We start from the raw sequence: 18865 nt of genomic DNA, 5'->3' as shown, positions 1-18865 counted from the left end.
CGACTGAAACCTTCTCCTTCGGAGCTGCGCCACAAGTACAACGTGCGCTCTATCCCTATCCGCAAGGACGACGAGGTACAGGTCGACTGAAACCTTCTCCTTCAGAGCTGCGCCACAAGTACAACGTGCGCTCCATCCCTATCCGCAAGGATGACGAGGTGCAGGTCGACTGAAACCTTCTCCTTCAGAGCTGCGCCACAAGTACAACTTGCGCTCCATCCCTATCCGCAAGGACGACGAGGTGCAGGTCGACTACAACCTTCTCCTCGGAGCTGCACCATAAGTACAATAGCTGCATCTCAAGTACAAAGATTATTCCAATTGAAAAGCAAATTCCACTCGAAGGCAAACACAAGCATATTCAGAGATAAACCAAGTTCAGATAAATCCTAAAGTTCCGGACGACGGATCAAAAGTATTCGAGCATCAAGCCTGAAGAAGTTTAACGATTACACAATCACTCGGCATTCCGAGGCAAATAAAAGTGGAGCATAATGTTTCTCGGTCACGCGTCAGGAGAAGGACTGGCTGGGTCGCAGAAACTGTCAAGGTCTATGTTGTCTGCAATGCGAGTGGCGGCGTCAAGGAAAGTGTCCATGAAGGATTGGAAGGTGTGCCTCTTTGTGTTAGCAACCTTGAGCTCCGCCAGCTTGTCTTCTTTGACGTCTTTGCAGTGCACTCAGACCAAGGACAACGCGACATCAGCGCCACAGCGAGCAGATGACTTCTTCCACTCTTGCACTCGGTCAGGTATTTGATTCAGTCGAGCCATCAGAGACTCGAGGTCTTGAGACAGTTCCGCCTGAGGCCAGAGTTCAGTATCAACCCGAGTCGTCGCTGCCTTCAGGCGGGCAAGATAAGCAACCGCGCTGTCCATGCGAGATTCCAACCGCAGCACATTCATCGCAACATCATCCTTGACTGGACAATTTATGGGATCGAGACCCGTCTCGACCCGCCCAGTTTCCGCTTCAAAGTCTTGGCAAAGCTCTACACAGTTGAGTAAATGGTGAGTCGACGATATAATCGAGCTTGACAGTCGACCGTAATAAGTCAGTCAATCATCAGTACCTTCAAGTTTTAGGACCAGCTTTGCAGTAAGCTGACCCAGATAAGACTCCAACTCGCCCTTCTTGGCCTTGAGGCTCCCAAGCTCGTCAGTCAGCTTGTCCTTGTCTTTCTTCAGTCGCTCGACCTCCCGATTGGCGTCAGAGACAGCAGTCTTTAGTTTGGAGTTCTCCTCTTCTAACTTGCCGACTGAAGCAAGCTTCTTGTCAGCAAGCGCCGTTTTCTCTCGCGCTTCCTTCTGTGCAGCAGCAAGATCCAGATCCTTCTTCTCCAGAGCCTGCTTCATTTTCTCTAAAGAAATAACATTCTTCAGACGGGCTTGGAGTTGACGGTTTTCACTACATACATCTGCTCGAGTGGAGTCACTCGGTTCAAAAAATGGAAAGGAAGGGCCAGCAGTGAGAAAGACAGTTGATGATTGGTTACCTCCCATGGCAGCTACTTCATCACGAGCAGTCTTGAGATTCTTCTTCGCCAATTCCAGATCAAGGTTGAGGCTGATTTGCTGCTTGTTCATTGTGGAAAGCTGAGCCCCAAGATCACAAGATTTTTGCAATATAAGCCATATCAGTTGACCGAGATAAAAAGACATCACAGTGATAGCTACTCTAAGACTACCGCCGAATCAAACATTCAACGGTAGTCTCGGGGACTACACCCAGTGGGTGCACTTGGCGTGCCCCCACTGGTTTGAGTAAACACTCGACATGGTCTGTCCAGCGTGAAAAAAATAGCAGTTCTCAGACCATAGTCGACTGCCCGCAGTCAACCACGGTCTCGGGGACTACACCCAGTGGGTGCACTTAGCGTGCCCCCACTGGTTCCGGTTCCACTCGACCTGGCCCGCCCAGGCCGAGTGAGAAAATTCAGATTCTCAGACCACAGTCGACTGCCCACAGTCAACTATGGTCTCGGGGACTACACCCAGTGGGTGCACTCAGCGTGCCCCCACTAGTTCAAAGACTCAATCGACTCAATCCAAGTCGACTCAAATAGACTTGTGCAACTTTAAAACAGTACCACCCAATGGGTGATCGGATGAGAAATAAGATCAGTCGGAAATCAACTAACCTGGACATTGGTCTGCGTTGAAGGCCACCTGACTGGCCTCGTGCACCACTTTCATCTGCCCCATCACAAGATTCAACTGAAGAAGAGCTTCCTTGGCGGCACTCGGTGGGTCGTCTGGAGTTTCATACGCAGTGAAAAGCGATGATGGCAGAGCGGTCGAAGCAGCCGCTGGGTCTGATGCGTGGAGTTGTAATGGAGCAGCAGGGGTCTGAGCAGCTGATCCTGATGGGCAATCAGTCGACAGCGGGATAGCGAAAGTGACGTTGGTGCGAGCCGGATCTGTCGATCGCTCGACCGTCGTCCCAGGCATCAGTGTCGACTGAGGAACCTGAACCTCAGGCGCTTTCCCACTCAGTCCCTTGTCCCTCCTCCTCCTTTCCCTCAGGGGCACTTCTTCTTCATCGTCCGGGAGCACAACAATGTCCCGTGGTGCTGCAACAAACAGAGAAAGTCAAAGAGATAGCTGACAAACAATCCAGTCGTCCAAATAAATTCAAGTCGGGCAGACTTACTGGCTTTGGAGGTAGCTGCGTCGTCGGTTTTCTCGTCGTCTGGGTTCTTGTCGATATCCATATCAGTCGCAGCCGAGGTCGGGCTGTAAAGGTTCATCATCCACTCGGTCAGTACAAGAGAATCGGTCAGAACAAGAAAATACGGGGAGAACATTTACCCAGAAGCAACAGGAACGTCCATCTTGATTCTAGGCAAGGTCTTCCGAGCCTTCAAAGGATTGATCTTGGGCTGCTTGGTGACCTTCTTAGCCAATTCTGGAGTCGAAGACCGAGCGCGCTTTTGAGATGGAGCGCTCGAGGCCACAGCCTTGCCGCGCCTGCCCGCGGGATCATGGTGTTGCTTGGATCGACGTTCAGAACGAGGTGGTGAGTCGGCTACCTCCTCCTCGTCCGACTCATCGCTCTCATCTTCATCATCGTCGGCTGGTGACTCCCACTCGCCGCTCTCCTCCGCACTGTCCTCGTCTTCATGGTCCTGCTCCAGAGCTTGTTCGCCATTGGGCATTGAGTACATCTCTGTATAAATCTGCAAAACAAGGAGCCGAGTGGAAATCAGTCGGATCAACAAACAGTCAGAAAACACATCCAGATTCAATCAGTTGTAGTGGCCAAACCTTGTCTGGCTGGTTGCTGTCACTGAAAGGGTTGACTCTCCTGGCGCCCCTGGGGTTGTCCTTGTTCCCGGTGATGCCCCTCAGCCACTGGGCCACTGTTTTGGCCTCCACCTCCTCCGGATGAACCCGAGCGGTATCACCAGCCCCGGAGTACATCCACATGGAGTGGTCACGAGCTTGGAGTGGCTGAATGCGCCGAATGAGGAACACCTCCAGCAGATCCATGCCGGTGACACCTTGGTTGATCAGTTGAACTACCCTCTCGACCAGCATGCCCGTCTCCGCCTTCTCCGCGCCGGTCACTTTCAACGAAGATGGAGTTTGAACACGATCAAAAGAGAAAGGGGGAAGTCCAGTCGACTGGCCTAGAGTCACGATATCCTGGCAATAGAACCAGGTCGACTGCCAGCCCCTGACCGACTCAGGAAGAGTCATCGAAGGGAAGGAACTCCTCTTCCTCTTCTGAATACCCAGACCCCCACACATCTGGATAACATGGGTTTTCTCGTCGTTCGAGTTTGCTTTCTTCACTGTTTGGGAGTGGATGGTGAAAATGTGCTTGAAAAGACCCCAGCGCGGTCGACACCCCAGGAAATTCTCGCACATGGACACGAATGCGGCAAGATATGTGACGGTATTGGGAGTGAAATGATGGAGTTGAGCCCCGAAGAAATTCAAGAAACCTCGAAAGAAGGGGTGTGGAGGAAGCGAGAAGCCGCGGTCGACATGAGTGGCGAGTAGAACACACTCACCCGGTCGCGGCTGTGGCTCCGTTTCCCCCTCTGGCAGCCGCGCGGACTCATGGACGATCAGCCCTAACTCGGCCATATCGTCCAAGTCTTCCTGCCGAAGTGAGGATCGGATCCAATCTCCCTGGATCCAACCCGACGGCAGCCCCGAGCGCGACGAAGATCCCCGATTCGTCTTCTTGCTTTTCGCCGCCCCCGTCGCCTTCTTCGCGCGTTCCAGCGCCGCCGTTTTCTCCTTCCCCATGGCGGCGGAGCGGCGGCATCGAGAGTGGAGAAGCTGAACGAGGTAAAGGAGCAAGAGGAAGAAGAAGGGGAATGGGCACGCACAGTGCAGACGCCTCGGCCTCACCGCTTTTAAAGGCCTACTTCCGAGTGGCTCACGCGTGGACCTGGACGATCCTGTCAAATCCCTTAACAGTCGCACATGGGATACGTGGCGAAAAAGGTGGCGCGGAAATCGAAACCTCCTACTTATCTATTCCGCTTACCACGGCGCGCTCCGCCTGGCGCACTTCCACCAAAATTTCGAATCCCGCGAAATCCGGGATCCTCTACAACCGATCACGCCAAAGATTCCATGTCAAGGATAGAACTCGACGGATGACGTTATAAAAACCAGTCGGTCATTTCTGAATCGATCAAGGCGACTGAAACGAAGCCGAAGTTCCAACAACTGGCATCCTTTGGAGATGAAAGCAAGAGTCAAAGCAAGGTCAACTTCAACCTTCTTTTCACTCAGACCTCAATCCATTCGGGGGCTAATGATGAGGACATAGACCTGGGGTAGGGTAATAGGCCTGACCTATACATCCTACCTAAGGTCCTCGTCCTAGAAGCAAAGAGGTTCAAGAGTAAATAGAGGGGACCCAACAAAGGTGTCGAGTGCAATCCACTCGACCTACCATTCACTCGGAGACCCCCTCTTATTTAGGTCACTCGACCACTAAACCACTCGACGTGCAGAAGACCTAAAGCCACTCCGCGCAGCAACGGTCGGGCATTTACCCTTAGACTTAATAGTCATTTATAGAACTTTACTACGGACGTTACCTGTAATGCTCCTTCTTTATGAACATTGAACCCTGTGTAACGGAGGGGAGCTGGGGTCCTGGCGCACTCTATATAAGCCACCCCCCTCCTCTGGGACAAGGGTTCGCACCCCCTGTAACACACACGCATATAATCCACTCGACCGCCTCCGGGCTCCGAAACGTAGGGCTGTTACTTCCTCCGAGAAGGGCCTGAACTCGTAAAACTCATGCGTACAGCTTCTCCATAGCTAAGATATTGCCTCTACATCCCTACCCCCCCCATTCTACTGTCAGACTTAGAACCACGACAGACTCCCCGGCAACGGCGCCAGAAATCCTTCTTGTTACCTCTTGAGCACTGCGTTGGTTTTCCCTTGAAGAGGAAAGGGTGATGCAGCAAAGTAGCGTAAGTATTTCCCTCAGTTTTTGAGAACCAAGGTATCAATCCAGTAGGAGACCACGCTCAAGTCCCACGCACCTACACAAACAAATAAGAACCTTGCAACAAACGCGATAAAGGGGTTGTCAATCCCTTCACGGCCACTTGCAAAAGTGAGATCTGATAGAGATGATAAGATAATATTTTTGGTATTTTTATGGTAAAGAGTAAAAGTAAAGATTGCAAAGTAAAATAAACGGCGCCAGAAATAGCTAGTTGACGGGAGATTAATATGATAGAAAATAGACCCGGGGGCCATAGGTTTCACTAGTGGCTTCTCTCAAGAGCATAAGTATTATGGTGGGTAAACGAATTACTGTCGAGCAATTGATAGAATTGAGCATAGTTATGAGAATATCTAGGTATGATCATGTATATAGGCATCACGTCCGTGACAAGTAGACCGACTCCTGCCTGCATCTACTACTATTACTCCACACATCGACCGCTATCCAACATGCATCTAGAGTATTAAGTTCATAAGAACGGAGTAACGCTTTAAGCAAGATGACATGATGTAGAGGGATAAACTCATGCAATATGATATAAAACCCCATCTTTTTATCCTCGATGGCAACAATACAATACGTGCCTTGCTGCCCCTGCTGTCACTGGGAAAGGACACCGCAAGATTGAACCCAAAGCTAAGCACTTCTCCCATTGCAAGAAAGATCAATCTAGTAGGCCAAACCAAACTGATAATTCGAAGAGACTTGCAAAGATAACCAATCATACATAAAAGAATTTAGAGGAGATTCAAATATTGTTCATAGATAAACTTGATCATAAACCCACAATTCATCGGTCTCAACAACCACACTGCAAAAGAATATTACATCGAATAGATCTCCACGAGAATCGTGGAGAACTTTGTATTGAGATCCAAAAAGAGAGAAGAAGCCATCTAGCTAATAACTATGGACCCGAAGGTCTGAGGTAAACTACTCACACATCATCGGAGAGGCTATGGTGTTGATGTAGAAGCCCTCCATGATCAATGCCCCCTCCGGCGGAGCGCCGGAAAAGGCCCCAAGATGGGATCTCACGGGTACAGAGAGTTGCGGCGGTAGAAATAGGGTTTTGGCTCTGTTTGATATTCTTTTTCTGCGAAACTCTGAAATAGGCAAAAAAACAGCAATTTGGGCTGGGCCTCCGGTTAATAGGTTAGTCCCAAAAATAACATAGAAGTGTATAACAAAGCCCATTAATCATCCAAAACAGAATATAATATAGCATGAAGCAATCAAAAATTATAGATACGTTGGAGACGTATCACGCACCTCTAGGCGTTGTATGCCCATGGATACGGCCATCCGAAGACCATGCAGTAGGGCCTCGTATTCGGCTGCGTTGTTAAAGTCTGTGTATAATATCTGGAGTACATACTGGACGACGTCTCCAGTGGGGGATGTTAACACGACTCCCGCTCCCAGCCCTGCCAACATTTTGGAGCCGTCAAAATACATAACCCAATTGGAATATGTGTCGTACTCTTTATGGAGTTCGGCCTCTGTCCATTCGGCAATGAAGTCGGCCAGTACTTGCGATTTGATGGCTCGTCGTGGCTTGTATGTTATGTCGAATGGAAGTAGCTCTATGGCCCATTTGGCGATCCGTCTCGTGGCATCGCGGTTGTTTATTATGTCATTGAGTGGGACCTCAGAAGCCACCGTGATTGAGCACTCCTGGAAGTAGTGTCGTAGCTTGCGGGATGCCATGAAGACCGCGTATGCTATCTTTTGGTAGTGGGGGTACCGGGATTTGCACGGTGTGACGACAGTTGATATGTAGTATACTGATTTTTGGAGCGTAAATTTGTGTCCGTCCTGTTCTCGTTCGACAACGAGCACGGAGCTCACCACCTGATGTGTTGCCGATATGTATAACAACATGGGCTCGCCAGTGTTTGGTGCGGCCAGGATTGGGTTGCTCGCTAGGAGGGCCTTTATTTCCTCCAGTCCGGCAGTTGCCGCGTTTGTCCATTCGAAGTTATCAGTGCGCCGTAAGAGGCGATAGAGTGGTAGTGCCTTTTCTCCTAGTCTCGAGATAAAGCGGCTTAGCGCTGCCACGCATCCAGCTAGTTTTTGGACCTGTTTGAGGTTTGTTGGTGTAGCCAACTGTGACAGAGCTCGGATTTTAGCTGGATTTGCTTCGATTCCTCTATTGGAAACGATGAAGCCCAGCAGTTTTCCAGCGGGGACGCCGAAGACACACTTTTCCGGGTTGAGCTTAATGTCATACGCCCGGAGGTTGTCGAATGTAAGACGTAAGTCGTCTATTAGTGTTTCGACGTGCCTAGTTTTGATGACGACGTCATCGACGTAAGCTTCTACCATTTTGCCGATCTGTTTCTCCAGGCATGTTTGAATCATGTGTTGGTATGTGGCGCCGGCGTTCTTGAGCCCAAAGGGCATGGTGTTGAAGCAGAATGGCCCATATGGGGTGATAAATGTTGTTGCGGCTTGATCGGACTCCTTCATTTTGATTTGATGGTATCCGGAGTATGCATCGAGGAAACACAGTGAGTCGTGTCCTGCGGTGGCGTCGATGATTTGATCAATCCGGGGGAGGAGGAAGGGATCCTTAGGGCAAGCCTTGTTGAGGTCTTTGAAATCGACACACAGGCGCCAGGATTTGTCCTTCTTTGGTACCATCACCAGGTTTGCCAGCCAGTCCGGATGTTTGATTTCTCTAATGAATCCGGCCTCGATTAGTTTGGCCAGCTCCTCCCCCATGGCTTGTCGCTTGGGTTCGGAAAAGCGCCGCAGTGTTTGCTTAACCGGTTTAAATCCCTTTAATATATTGAGACTATGTTCGGCCAGCTCGCGTGGGATCCCTGGCATATCTGAAGGGTGCCAGGAGAATATGTCCCAGTTTTCGCGCAGGAATTCTCGTAGTGCGGTGTCAACTATTGGGTTCAGTTGAGCTTCGATAGATGCTGTCTTCTTGGGGTCCGTTAGGTGGACCTGAAATTTGACTATTTCTTCTGCTGATTTGAAGGAGGTGGATTTAGGGCGTTTGTCGAGGATCACGTCGTCCCTGTCCACCGTGGAGCGTAGTGCGGTTAATTCTTCGGCCGTGAGGGCTTCGGATAGCGCCTCCAGGGCCAGGGATGCGGTTTTGTTTTCAGCACGGAGTGCTATGTCCGGATCACTGACGAGAGTTGATTATACCGTTTGGTCCGGGCATTTTGAGCTTCATATACCCGTAATGGGGTATGGCCTGGAAGCGTGTAAAAGCATCCCGCCCCAACAGGGCGTGATATCCGCTGCTGAAAGGGGCCACTTGGAAAGTTATTTCTTCGGACCGATAGTTCTCCGGCGTGCCGAATACTACGTCAAGTGTGATTTTGCCCGCGCATCGCGCCTCCCGACTGGGAATAATTCCTCGGAAGGTTGTGTTACTTTGCTTGATGTGGCTCCTGTCTATTTCCATTTTATGGAGTGTGTCCTCATAAATGAGGTTTAGTCCGCTGCCGCCGTCCATGAGGACCTTGGTAAGTCGAAACCCGTCCACGATGGGACTGAGGACTAACACGGCTGGCGCTCGTACTGTTTTGTACTTTGGTTCGTCACCGGCGTTGAATGTTATAGCCGTGTCGTTCCAGGGGTTTATTGCAGCAATTTGGCAGACTTCGGCGAGCTCGCGAAGTGCCCTTTTGCGCTTGTTGTTTGAAGTGAATGTCTCAATACCGTCAATACTCTTGAGTTATCGTCTTCTGGGGGATGCCGTTCTGGGTCGTCCTTGATAAGGATGTCCTCGCCGCTCTTGGCTACCTGTCGTAGTATCCATCATGCTCTAAGGCTATGGGTTGCCACGGTATCTGGTGTTGTATGTATTTTCCATGGGCCATCGAGCCACCCCTCCAGAACGGTGCCATGCCGCATAGCGGTTTTGTGTTTCTTGACTATTGGACCGGGCGTGCCATGAGGGTGCGCCCTTTTCGCCTGTAGGGGGAGTTGAGTTGGGACTGACGGTTCCCAGCAAGCTGCCTGAGTTTTCCAGGCGCTCTCCATCGCATTGTACTTTTGTACTATGGTTGCTAAGTCAGCGAATTTCAGTATGCGGCGGCGATTGATCGCGTTGAGGATTCCTTCGTCCGCGCAATTGTTGCAGAACGCTAATATTGCGTCCTCGTCACGGCAATCTTTTACCTTGTCCTTGACAAGGAGGAATCTGGCCCAGAAGTGGTGGACCGTTTTCTGAGACTGTTGTTTTATGCTCATGAGAGCGTCTATGTCCGGGTGGGTGGGTGGAATTAAATCCGAACCCCGGCCTGACTGATTATCTGGAGTCTGACGACCTTCCGAGCTTAACAGTCCGGGTTCCGGAATATCTTTTGATTGTTTAGGACCGCCGTCCGATGCTATGTTCGAAGGGCTGGTCGCATCCTTTCGCGGGTGAGTATCCGGCTCTTCCTGAACGGCAATCCGAACATAGTCTGTCTTCGATATAGAAGAAGACTCACCGTCCTGCTCCACGACTACCGCAATCTGGTGGGTGACCGGTGGGGCCTTGGTTTCTCCTTGATCGGTTTTAGGCCCGATCCGATCGTAGTCTGTGGCGATTCCCAAATCGGCGATGCGATCTAGGAGTTCGTTCAAAGACGAAAACTCTGCCAGATCCATCTGCTTGGAGTGCTCGGAGTTGATGCGAAGGGGGTTTTCGATGGCCCGAGAGGTCATCGTCGGCTCAACGGCCGAACGGGCGATCATAGTAAAGCCGCCCAGCCGGAGGGTTTGGCCTAGGGCCAGAGCTCCCCCGGAGGTGATGTTGTCTTTAAGGACAAGGCGAGCCATCGAGCCTTTCGTCGACGGCACAGTGGAACTCTCAATGAAAGCACCAATGTCGGTGTCAAAACCGGCGGATCTCGGATAGGGGGTCCTGAACTGTGCGTCTAGGATCGATGGTAACAGGAGACGGGGGGACACGATGTTTACCCAGGTTCGGGCCCTCTCTATGGAGGTAATATCCTACTTCCTGCTTGATGGATCTTGATGAATATGAGTGTTACAAGAGTTGATTTACCACAAGATCGTAATGGCTAAACCCTAGAAGCCTAGCCTGTATGACTATGGTAATGAATATCTCCTTTCCGGACTAACCCTTCCGGTTTATATAAACACCAAGGGGGAATCTAGGGTTACATAGAGTCGGTTACATAAGAAAAAATCTTCATAGTCGGTCGCCAGGCTTGCCTTCCACGCCAAGTAGAGTCCAATCCGGACACGGGTACAATTTTCGGCCTTCATGTCTTTACAGCCCATCAGTCCGGCCCAATAAATAACAGACCGGACGCCCGCAGACCCCTTAGTCCCCTTAGTCCAGGACCCCCTCAGGACAGTGACAACATAGTGAGTTTGGTCACTCAAGATGCCAGTGCCCTTCTTAAAAGAAGACGTTGAGTAAAGCATATAAAATCCCAGCTTACCAGATCCAGATGCAGATGCACAACTGCTATGGACCAAACCAATTCCGGTTCATTAGGTGGTTACAGCCTTGCATGCATGCCTCTAGGCCAGTAACCACCCCGGTACAAGTGCTACCCTACAAATTTCCGAGTCTCCAGCTAGATATTACCAAAGAGATTTGGTGCACACAGCACGGAGAAATAATAAGGTACCAGCACTGTGGTCGATGGTGGCCACATGATGATTGTCCAAATTTCCAAGTTCCAGGACAGCGAACCAAGCATTGCACCAGTAACCTCTTTCTTTGTCTAAGTTGCCACTTGCCAGTGTGGTAAAGGTGCAATATTACAAGGACTCATTAACGAGTTTGCCGTTTGTTTGAAGTCTTAAATCTGCTCAGAGAGGACAAACCTAGTGCAAGCATGGATGAAGTGATCATACATACACCTGTACATATAACAACAACAAGAAGCTTGCCATTTTAGGATCAGTATTGTCGATCATCACGTAGGGAAAATGCATTACTAAACCATGTAGAATGTGAATCCCACAACATCTTCATCATTCACTCTCTTCAAGGGTACTCCTACCATACAAGGACCAACAGAAAGTGGAATCTATCTGCTTGATTGCTGTCCAAGGCCCTTCACGGTGTTGCCACAAACTAGATACGGTACTTCCATTGCTCTAATCAAAGCAATTAAAAATAGCTTAAAGCAGAGTGACGTAGTAATTTAAAGCAGAGTGACGATGGAGTATTTCACTACTATGAAGCCTCCAAATGCACAAATGGTAATCATCCTCAATTTGAAAAAAAAAACTGTGGTATTAATCAATTCTGTTTACTTTTCTCTTCTTTTGCATGTACATACACTTCAAACATACAGTGGCTCAAAAGTAAGAGAACAGAAATAAGATAAGAAGCACTTCCCATGGAGAGAAAAAGGATATCTCAACAAGGTAGCTTTCAATCTGTCCGATGAACACTCGATGAAACTCTCAGTCTTACAGATGCTGTAGGGCTAAGAGCATCTCCACTAGCCCCCCCAAGATGCCTCCCCAAGCACCTTTTTTAGCACCGGCGTGAAAAAAAGGCCCCAGTCAGGCCCCCAACATGCTGTTTTGCGCCGGATTTAGGAAAATTTAGCCCCGGCGACCACAAGCGAAACCCAGCCCGTCGGGGCGCACTTGGGACCGCCGGCGTCACTTTTTGCATGGCAAAACCCCACCAGTCAAGTCTCCTTTCTCTCTCTCTCTCCTTCTTTTGCTGCTAGGCCCACCGCGTGCATGTGCATTAAAAGAATCTTCAGCCCCGCCTCCTCCACCCCGCTCCCCTTCCTCGCCGCCCCGCCTCCTCCGCCTCGGCCCGCCCCGCTTGCTCCGCCGGCTCGCGCTCGCCTCCGGCCCCACCGCCTCCCCCGCGCTCGCCTCCGGCCCCTCCGCCTTCCCCACTCGCCTCCGCCGGCCCGAGCTCACCGCCGCCCCCTCCTCGGTGGTTGCAGGGCGAGGAGGAGCGCGCCTCCGGCCCCGCCGCCTCCCCCGCTCGCCGCCCGAGGAGGAGTGCGCCGGCAACGACTGCAAGCAGCGGAGGGACGGGATGGCCCAGACCTTGAGCGTCTTGTCCCAGGAGACGGAGAAGAGGAGGCATCCATCCGTGGACGCGGTGACGCCGGACACGGAGTCGGAGGTGGACGTCGGCTCCAGGGTGCGAAGGTCGTGGAGGGCGACAGACGCCGGCCTGGCGACGACGAACCCGCGGGAGGCGTCCACCGCCGCGACAGCCGCTGCCGCTGACGCCGCCATGAGCGGAGGGATGAGCGTGGCGACGTGGGCGAAGGAGGTGGCATTCGACGTGGCAGCCATCTTCTCGCTGGCGCTGCACCGGTCCTTGGTCCTCTGCTCCGCCGGCTCGCGCTCGTGCTCATCATGCTGCTCGAGCTCGGCGGCGAGGCCGGGCCGGCCGTGGCCTGGGGCGGGCGCGGCCTGGGCACGGCTTGGGGGTGGACACGACTGGAAGCTTTTTCACCCCCAGGCCAAAAGTTCCGCCGGCAGCCCCCCAAGAGGCGAAAAAAATGCCTCCTGGGGGGCACAACGGCTGGAGATGCTCTAAACATGGGCCACAGAGGGGTGCCATAGCGCCGGCACCAAATAAGAGTGCAAACTGTCATATTTGTTGCAACTTACTAAAATACCATCTATTTGCCCCACTTTAGTTAGTCATATGTTGGACTGTTACCCTAAAACAGAGTACTCCCTCGTTTCCATAATATAGTGTGCATTGGTTTTCTCAAAAAGTCAAGCTTCATAGACTCTGACCAAGTTTATAGAGAAAAATATCTATATCTACAAATACCATCAGCTTCGTCGTGGAATATACTTTCATATGGTATATATTTGGTACTGAAAGTGTTTGGGATTTTTTCTGTAAACTTGGACAGAGTTGATGAAGTTTGACTCGAAAAAAAATCTAATATGCATTATATTTTGGAACTGATGGATTATTAAATAGAGTTGTGACATATGCTAAAATAGAGTTGTGACAGAGTTGATGAAGTTTGACTCAAAAAAAATCTAATATGCATTATATTTTGGAACGGAAGGATTATTAAATAGAGTTGTGACATATGCTAAAATACCAGAAAATTCATAAAATTTACCTGAGACAGGCCTTATTTTTCAACAGAGCAAATATCCTAATCCCAGAATGCATATTCCTCCATCTCCAATTCTTCATAACAAGCAATTCAAATCGTGCAATAGCATGCCTGCACAACATAAGAACATGGCTTCCTAACTGGCCACAGGACCCATCCTAAAGGGTGACGACTATAGCAAAATCACGGCAACAAGAGCGGGAACACCGGGAATACTCGTGGAGCGGTACAATTAAAATTCTCAGCTCACATACAACACTTCTCCTGTTTCATACCTTGAAGAAGCTGGAAAATATGTTTAAGTTTTGTAATTAGTCGATAATTATAGTTCGCTATCCTTCAGAATGTTTCTTAGTTTAGAGGTGAGGACTCCACTCATTGTGAATTACACCACATTCATTTCTCTATAACTCCAGAAAGCAAACCTACCAAACCATGACTTCAAATGGTCATAAAGGACTTACAAAGAAGTATCATTATAATGACATAAAAGGAAAAACGATACAACTGTTACATCAGGTGAACCAAGCTGAGTACCTAACCGCACCATCCTCCTCCCTCCATGCTCAGGTAGTTCATAAAGCTGCTCCAGCTTTATCAAACAAGGGATACCCAAAATGGAGTAATAGTCAAGTAAAACACTTCATCTAGTGGACTTTAATGCAAGAAACAGCAAGTATTATCAAACTATTTGTAGATTTTTCTTTCGCAAAAACATGCCTTGTTGCTTTCATTATAAGCGTCACATTCAGAAGCTACACCAAATATGAAGTGACAAACTAGGTTCACTTCATATAATAAGTAACTACCCCCTCCATTTCATTTTATAAGGCATATTATGGTATTGCATAGGGATAATAAAGCCCATTAATACGAGCGAGAATATTCACCATGTTAACCAGAAATGACGATGAGAGATGAGAGATAAAAGGGGGTAAAAGATAGAAAAATCAATAATTACATATAGGAACCTATATTTTAAAAGAAGATTGCAAAAAATAAAGGCCATACAGAAATGAAGTGAGTACTAACTGTTCTTTTCATAATTTTGATGGTTTGACAAGTGAGTACTAAGTGTGCTTTTGATGCTTTTCGAACATTAGAGAAAGCACTGAAAATTTCAACAACCTAGTGTGCTCCCCTATGGGCAGTACTCCTATGTCTTAACCTTTATCCTGAATTCTTCACATCCATTTTTACAATCAATGTGTTTATTATTATCCCTGTATCTAAAGAACCCAAATAATGAGACCACGATGATCCACTTTGTAAACTGCCAATTGTATCTGGCTGAGGTTAGCATAAGCAAACCTTCTGAAGTATAACAGCTATGATAAATAGTTGTAAACAACTATGATAAATAGTTGTTATGGAGGATTAAATCAGTTTACTAAGATAGATACTCCCTCTGTAAACTTTTATAAGATCGTTTAGATCACTAAAGCAAATGATCTTATATTACTTTGCAGAGGGAGTACATCTTGCCATGATAAATATGGAAAGGTTCAGACCCCAAAGAATGATAGATGAACATTATATATTAAATAGAATTTACCAAGTAAATGAGCGATGCAACAATACCAATAAATCATGAGGCAGAAGAGAATGGTAGAATTAAGTTACTCCCTCCTATCCGTATTAATTGTCGCTGACTTAGTACAAGTTTGTACTAAAGTTGTACTAAGTCAGCGGTAATTAATATGGGTCAGAGGGAGTATAAAAAATTGCCAATACCAAGAAAGGAGTCCTAACAGTACTAATGAAATACCATTAGTTTTAAATAAGAAAATAGCCGTATAACACATCAGCACTCATATTTTCGTCAGTAAAACAGCAAGAGTAATAACACCAATGTATGAATGACACCTCTAAATTAGTACGTACTGCTAGGGCTGGGCGTTCGGTTAATATGGTTAATACGGTTCGGTTTATTCGGTTTTTGTACTACTGCCCTACAGTCTGAATTTATTTTTCTGACACTATGCCCTACAGTCTGATTAAGTAACCTTTGTTACAGACTCTGACGATAAATGTGTTCAGTTCATACAAGTATCTTACTAGAAAAAACATAAGCATTCATTCTAAGGTAACATAGGTTGTATGTGAGCATAAAGAAAAGAAGTGTCTAGACTTTTGCGCAGCAATCAAATTAATAATGCTTACTTTCTTCAACAGTACGATCAGTCGGATTTTGCAATATGGTCAGTTTTACGATCCGTAGCTTCATGGATTTGATAGGACATGTTTGTTTCACTTCATTTTCTCTAAGCATGCAAATGGCAAACTCTGTTACTTCTGGTTTGCGGCCTAAACATGCCTTTTCCCACATCTTCTGCAAGTTATTCCAACTGAAACACATATAACATGTTCAATAGTATATTCCAAGAAGCATGCCTCTACATGGTGCCAAATCTAGATTTTGGACATTGTAGTGTGCAAAGAAATGAGTACACTGGAAAAACAATACATGTACATTATTTCTTGTTACACATAATCTGACTGAACCAAAGGATCCTCCTGTGGACTCCTGCGGTATTACAGCACCATACCAACTAGGGAACATGCACCAATCCAATACATGTAACCAGCAGTTCAGCAATATACTTCCCCTTGTAACAAAGATATACCTGTAACCAAATTCTGTCATAGGACCTATAACCTTCTTCTGGAATGGTTGGCAGACCCTAGTGACCCTTCGAAAAGATCAGACAGTTGATTTTCCAAGTCCTCTGGGGTGTACTTTATGTATTTACCAGAATTTCTTCCATTATCCACTAGACTACCATATCTACCCAGAAAAGCACGATATGCTGGAATCACATTTTCAGATATAGATATCTTGAGCTCTTCGCGTAGTTGAGGATCCGGTACCTTCCAAAGCGTTTGACTCCTGTAATTCTCATCAAAGGCAAAGTTGAAGTTCTTAAATTTCTCTTTGACCCTCGAGCTTGAATTCCCAAGACTTACACTCCCACTGCCATGACCATCATCCTTGAGATAGGACAAAACCTTTGTCCACGATATCCTAAGGTAGCTCTTGGAATTTTGCCGAATCTTTCCACGGCGCCTCCGTGTCCAATGATCACCTAAAATCCTCCCAAGCTCGGAATCCTTCACCTTTTGGACAATATAAAGTGTATTATTCATGGAAAATATACACTGGAGTGCACCGTCCTCATACAGTTTAGATTTTTCCTCCAAATTGGCCTCCAAGTAAGACATCAGCTTCACCAAACGATGTCCAAGTGGGGTCAAGCTCTTCAGATACTCCTCGTCATCATCAGCACCTCCATTTGAAGCATTATGATCAACATCTCCGGCAGCATCCTCATCCAAGAGCTTGTCAAGCGTATCACTGTAAACGACCAACAACCTAAGATAGTTCATCACATAACGCGTGATTGGGTGGATCTCACCAGCCATCATAGGCCGCCTTGACGACTCCTGCTGTAGAACCTTCCCAAACTCAAGAAGGTTACCCTTGACTGCATCCCCAAGCCTCCCAAGGACCCCCTCCAAATCACAGATCACATCATCCCCAGGAGTCCCATAGTACAGTTCCTTGAGCTCAGGAATTACCTCGGCAAGTGCCTCATACATATCAAGTATCCGGGACACCTTCTCGGGCGAACGAGGGCACACAGCCACAGCATCCCCAAAGTTAAGAATCTGCATTATGCAAACCTTGGTGGATTCAACAAAGCACTCGTCCCGCAGCTCATCAGACACCGCGAGCACCTGATCGCAGAGCCGGCGCTCGCCTGTCAGCAGGGAACGGACAACCGTCTTGACCCCATGCACCCATTTCTTCATCTTGTCATTCAGCTGCTTCCACTCCACACGCTGAACCTCGTCGATGCTGAGCCGCTCGACGCCCAGAACTGTGAGGCACTCATCAAGCAGGTCCCGGCGGATGCCGCAGTAAACCTGCACGAGTTCACTTGCGTAGCCAGCGCGCCCCATCCGCTCAGCAATGGCGCGCAGCTCATCGACAGCATCAGGCCGCACCAGGTCGAACAGCTGGTCGTCGAAGGGGTTCCCCACGAGACTGGCGCTGCGGGCGGTATCTGGCGCGCCCTCCTGGCTGTGCGGGGTGGTGGGGTCGAACTCGGAGGAGGTGTCGAGGTCGTCCATGGACTCGAGCGAGAGGCGGCGGAGCGAGCAGTAGAGGCCGCTGGCGTCGAGCGGCACGGCGTGGCGGAGCATGAGGTGGCGGAGCTCGTCCTCGAGGCGCGCCATGGCGAGCTGCACGGCGACGCCGGCGCGGCCCGAGGCGGCGGCGGGGCCCCCGGCAGCGAGGTGGTCGACGGCGACGTCGACCGCCGCGAGGTAGTTGGCGGCGTCGTCCTCGGGGGCCTCGAAGACGAGCGCCTCCGGGGTGGTGTCCCAGAGGTGGATGAGCCGCGCCGCTTCGTCGAAATCCGACAGGGAGAGGCCCTCGGCCTCCGAGGAGGCGGCGTCGGTCGGGGAGCGGGAGCGGGAGGGCGAGGTCGAGTGGAAGAGGTCGAGGTCGGAGGTGATGTTGGAGAAGCGGTAGTCGAAGCCCGAGAGGATGCGGATCATGTCGTCGGCGGCGTTCTTGGAGGTGGCGAGCGACTTGACGATGTGGTGCGCCGCGGCGAGGACCCTGTCGTTGCCGGCGACGGCGCCGACGCCCGCCAGAGGCACGGCCTCCTCCTCCGGCGGCGGCGGAGACGCCGACATCGCCGGCGGGTCGCTAGGGTTTGGTCCGGCGGTGGTTCACTGACGCGACACTACTCGGGACGGGAGTTACGGCGCGGCTCGGAGGCTGATGGCCGCGGTAAACAGAGCACTCGTAGCAGCAGTAGTGGTAAAGAGATACTAGTAGATATGTGTGCCGGTGCCAGCAAAGGGGCGGACGGATAGAGGGAGAGGAGATGCGAGAGGAGGGGGGAAGCAAATGGCACCACTTTGCCGGCCCGTTTCGCTTGCTGTTTGGTGCGGCTGGCAATTCACGGTGCGCAGCTCATCTTTGTATCTCATCCCGGCCGGACCTCCAAAGTCCAACTTGCCCACCTCATCCTCACGTGTTTCATCTTCTCTCGCTCTCCCGCTTTTACTCTCTCTTACCACAAGTATCGAGCTTGACGACGACATATTTCTCCTAAAAATAAATTGCGCAATTGGTTTGGCCTCGCCTCTGGACCAAATCTAACCCCGTTGGAACTGGAATGCACTGCACAATTATGTACAGTGTTCTTGGCGGTCGCTGTCATCTTTTGCTGCGTAGATCTCGACGGCTTTCCTCCTCGTATTAGATCCCCGTCGTCATCACCATTTCCATGCTCTCGAGGG

General features: G+C 49.5%; 1 protein-coding gene across 1 annotated transcript; it reads right to left on the bottom strand.

The window, feature by feature from the left end:
* Window positions 1-15888: 15888 nt before the first annotated feature.
* On the bottom strand, window positions 15889-18538 carry LOC123053129 (exocyst complex component EXO70B1). Its single transcript, XM_044476531.1, has one exon. The coding sequence runs from the start codon at window positions 18251-18253 to the stop codon at window positions 16202-16204; it is 2052 nt and encodes a 683-aa protein (XP_044332466.1). The 5' UTR covers window positions 18254-18538; the 3' UTR covers window positions 15889-16201.
* Window positions 18539-18865: the final 327 nt, after the last annotated feature.

Source organism: Triticum aestivum, chromosome 2D (assembly GCF_018294505.1).
Source record: "Triticum aestivum cultivar Chinese Spring chromosome 2D, IWGSC CS RefSeq v2.1, whole genome shotgun sequence".
NCBI classification, from domain to species: domain Eukaryota; kingdom Viridiplantae; phylum Streptophyta; class Magnoliopsida; order Poales; family Poaceae; genus Triticum; species Triticum aestivum.
Note: the sequence above shows the minus strand (reverse complement) of the source record. Positions and strands in the feature narration are given on the sequence as shown.

Bases quoted from the DNA above. Each gene is read 5' to 3' on its own strand.
- LOC123053129 (XM_044476531.1), bottom strand. From the start codon at position 18,253: ATGTCGGCGTCTCCGCCGCCGCCGGAGGAGGAGGCCGTGCCTCTGGCG.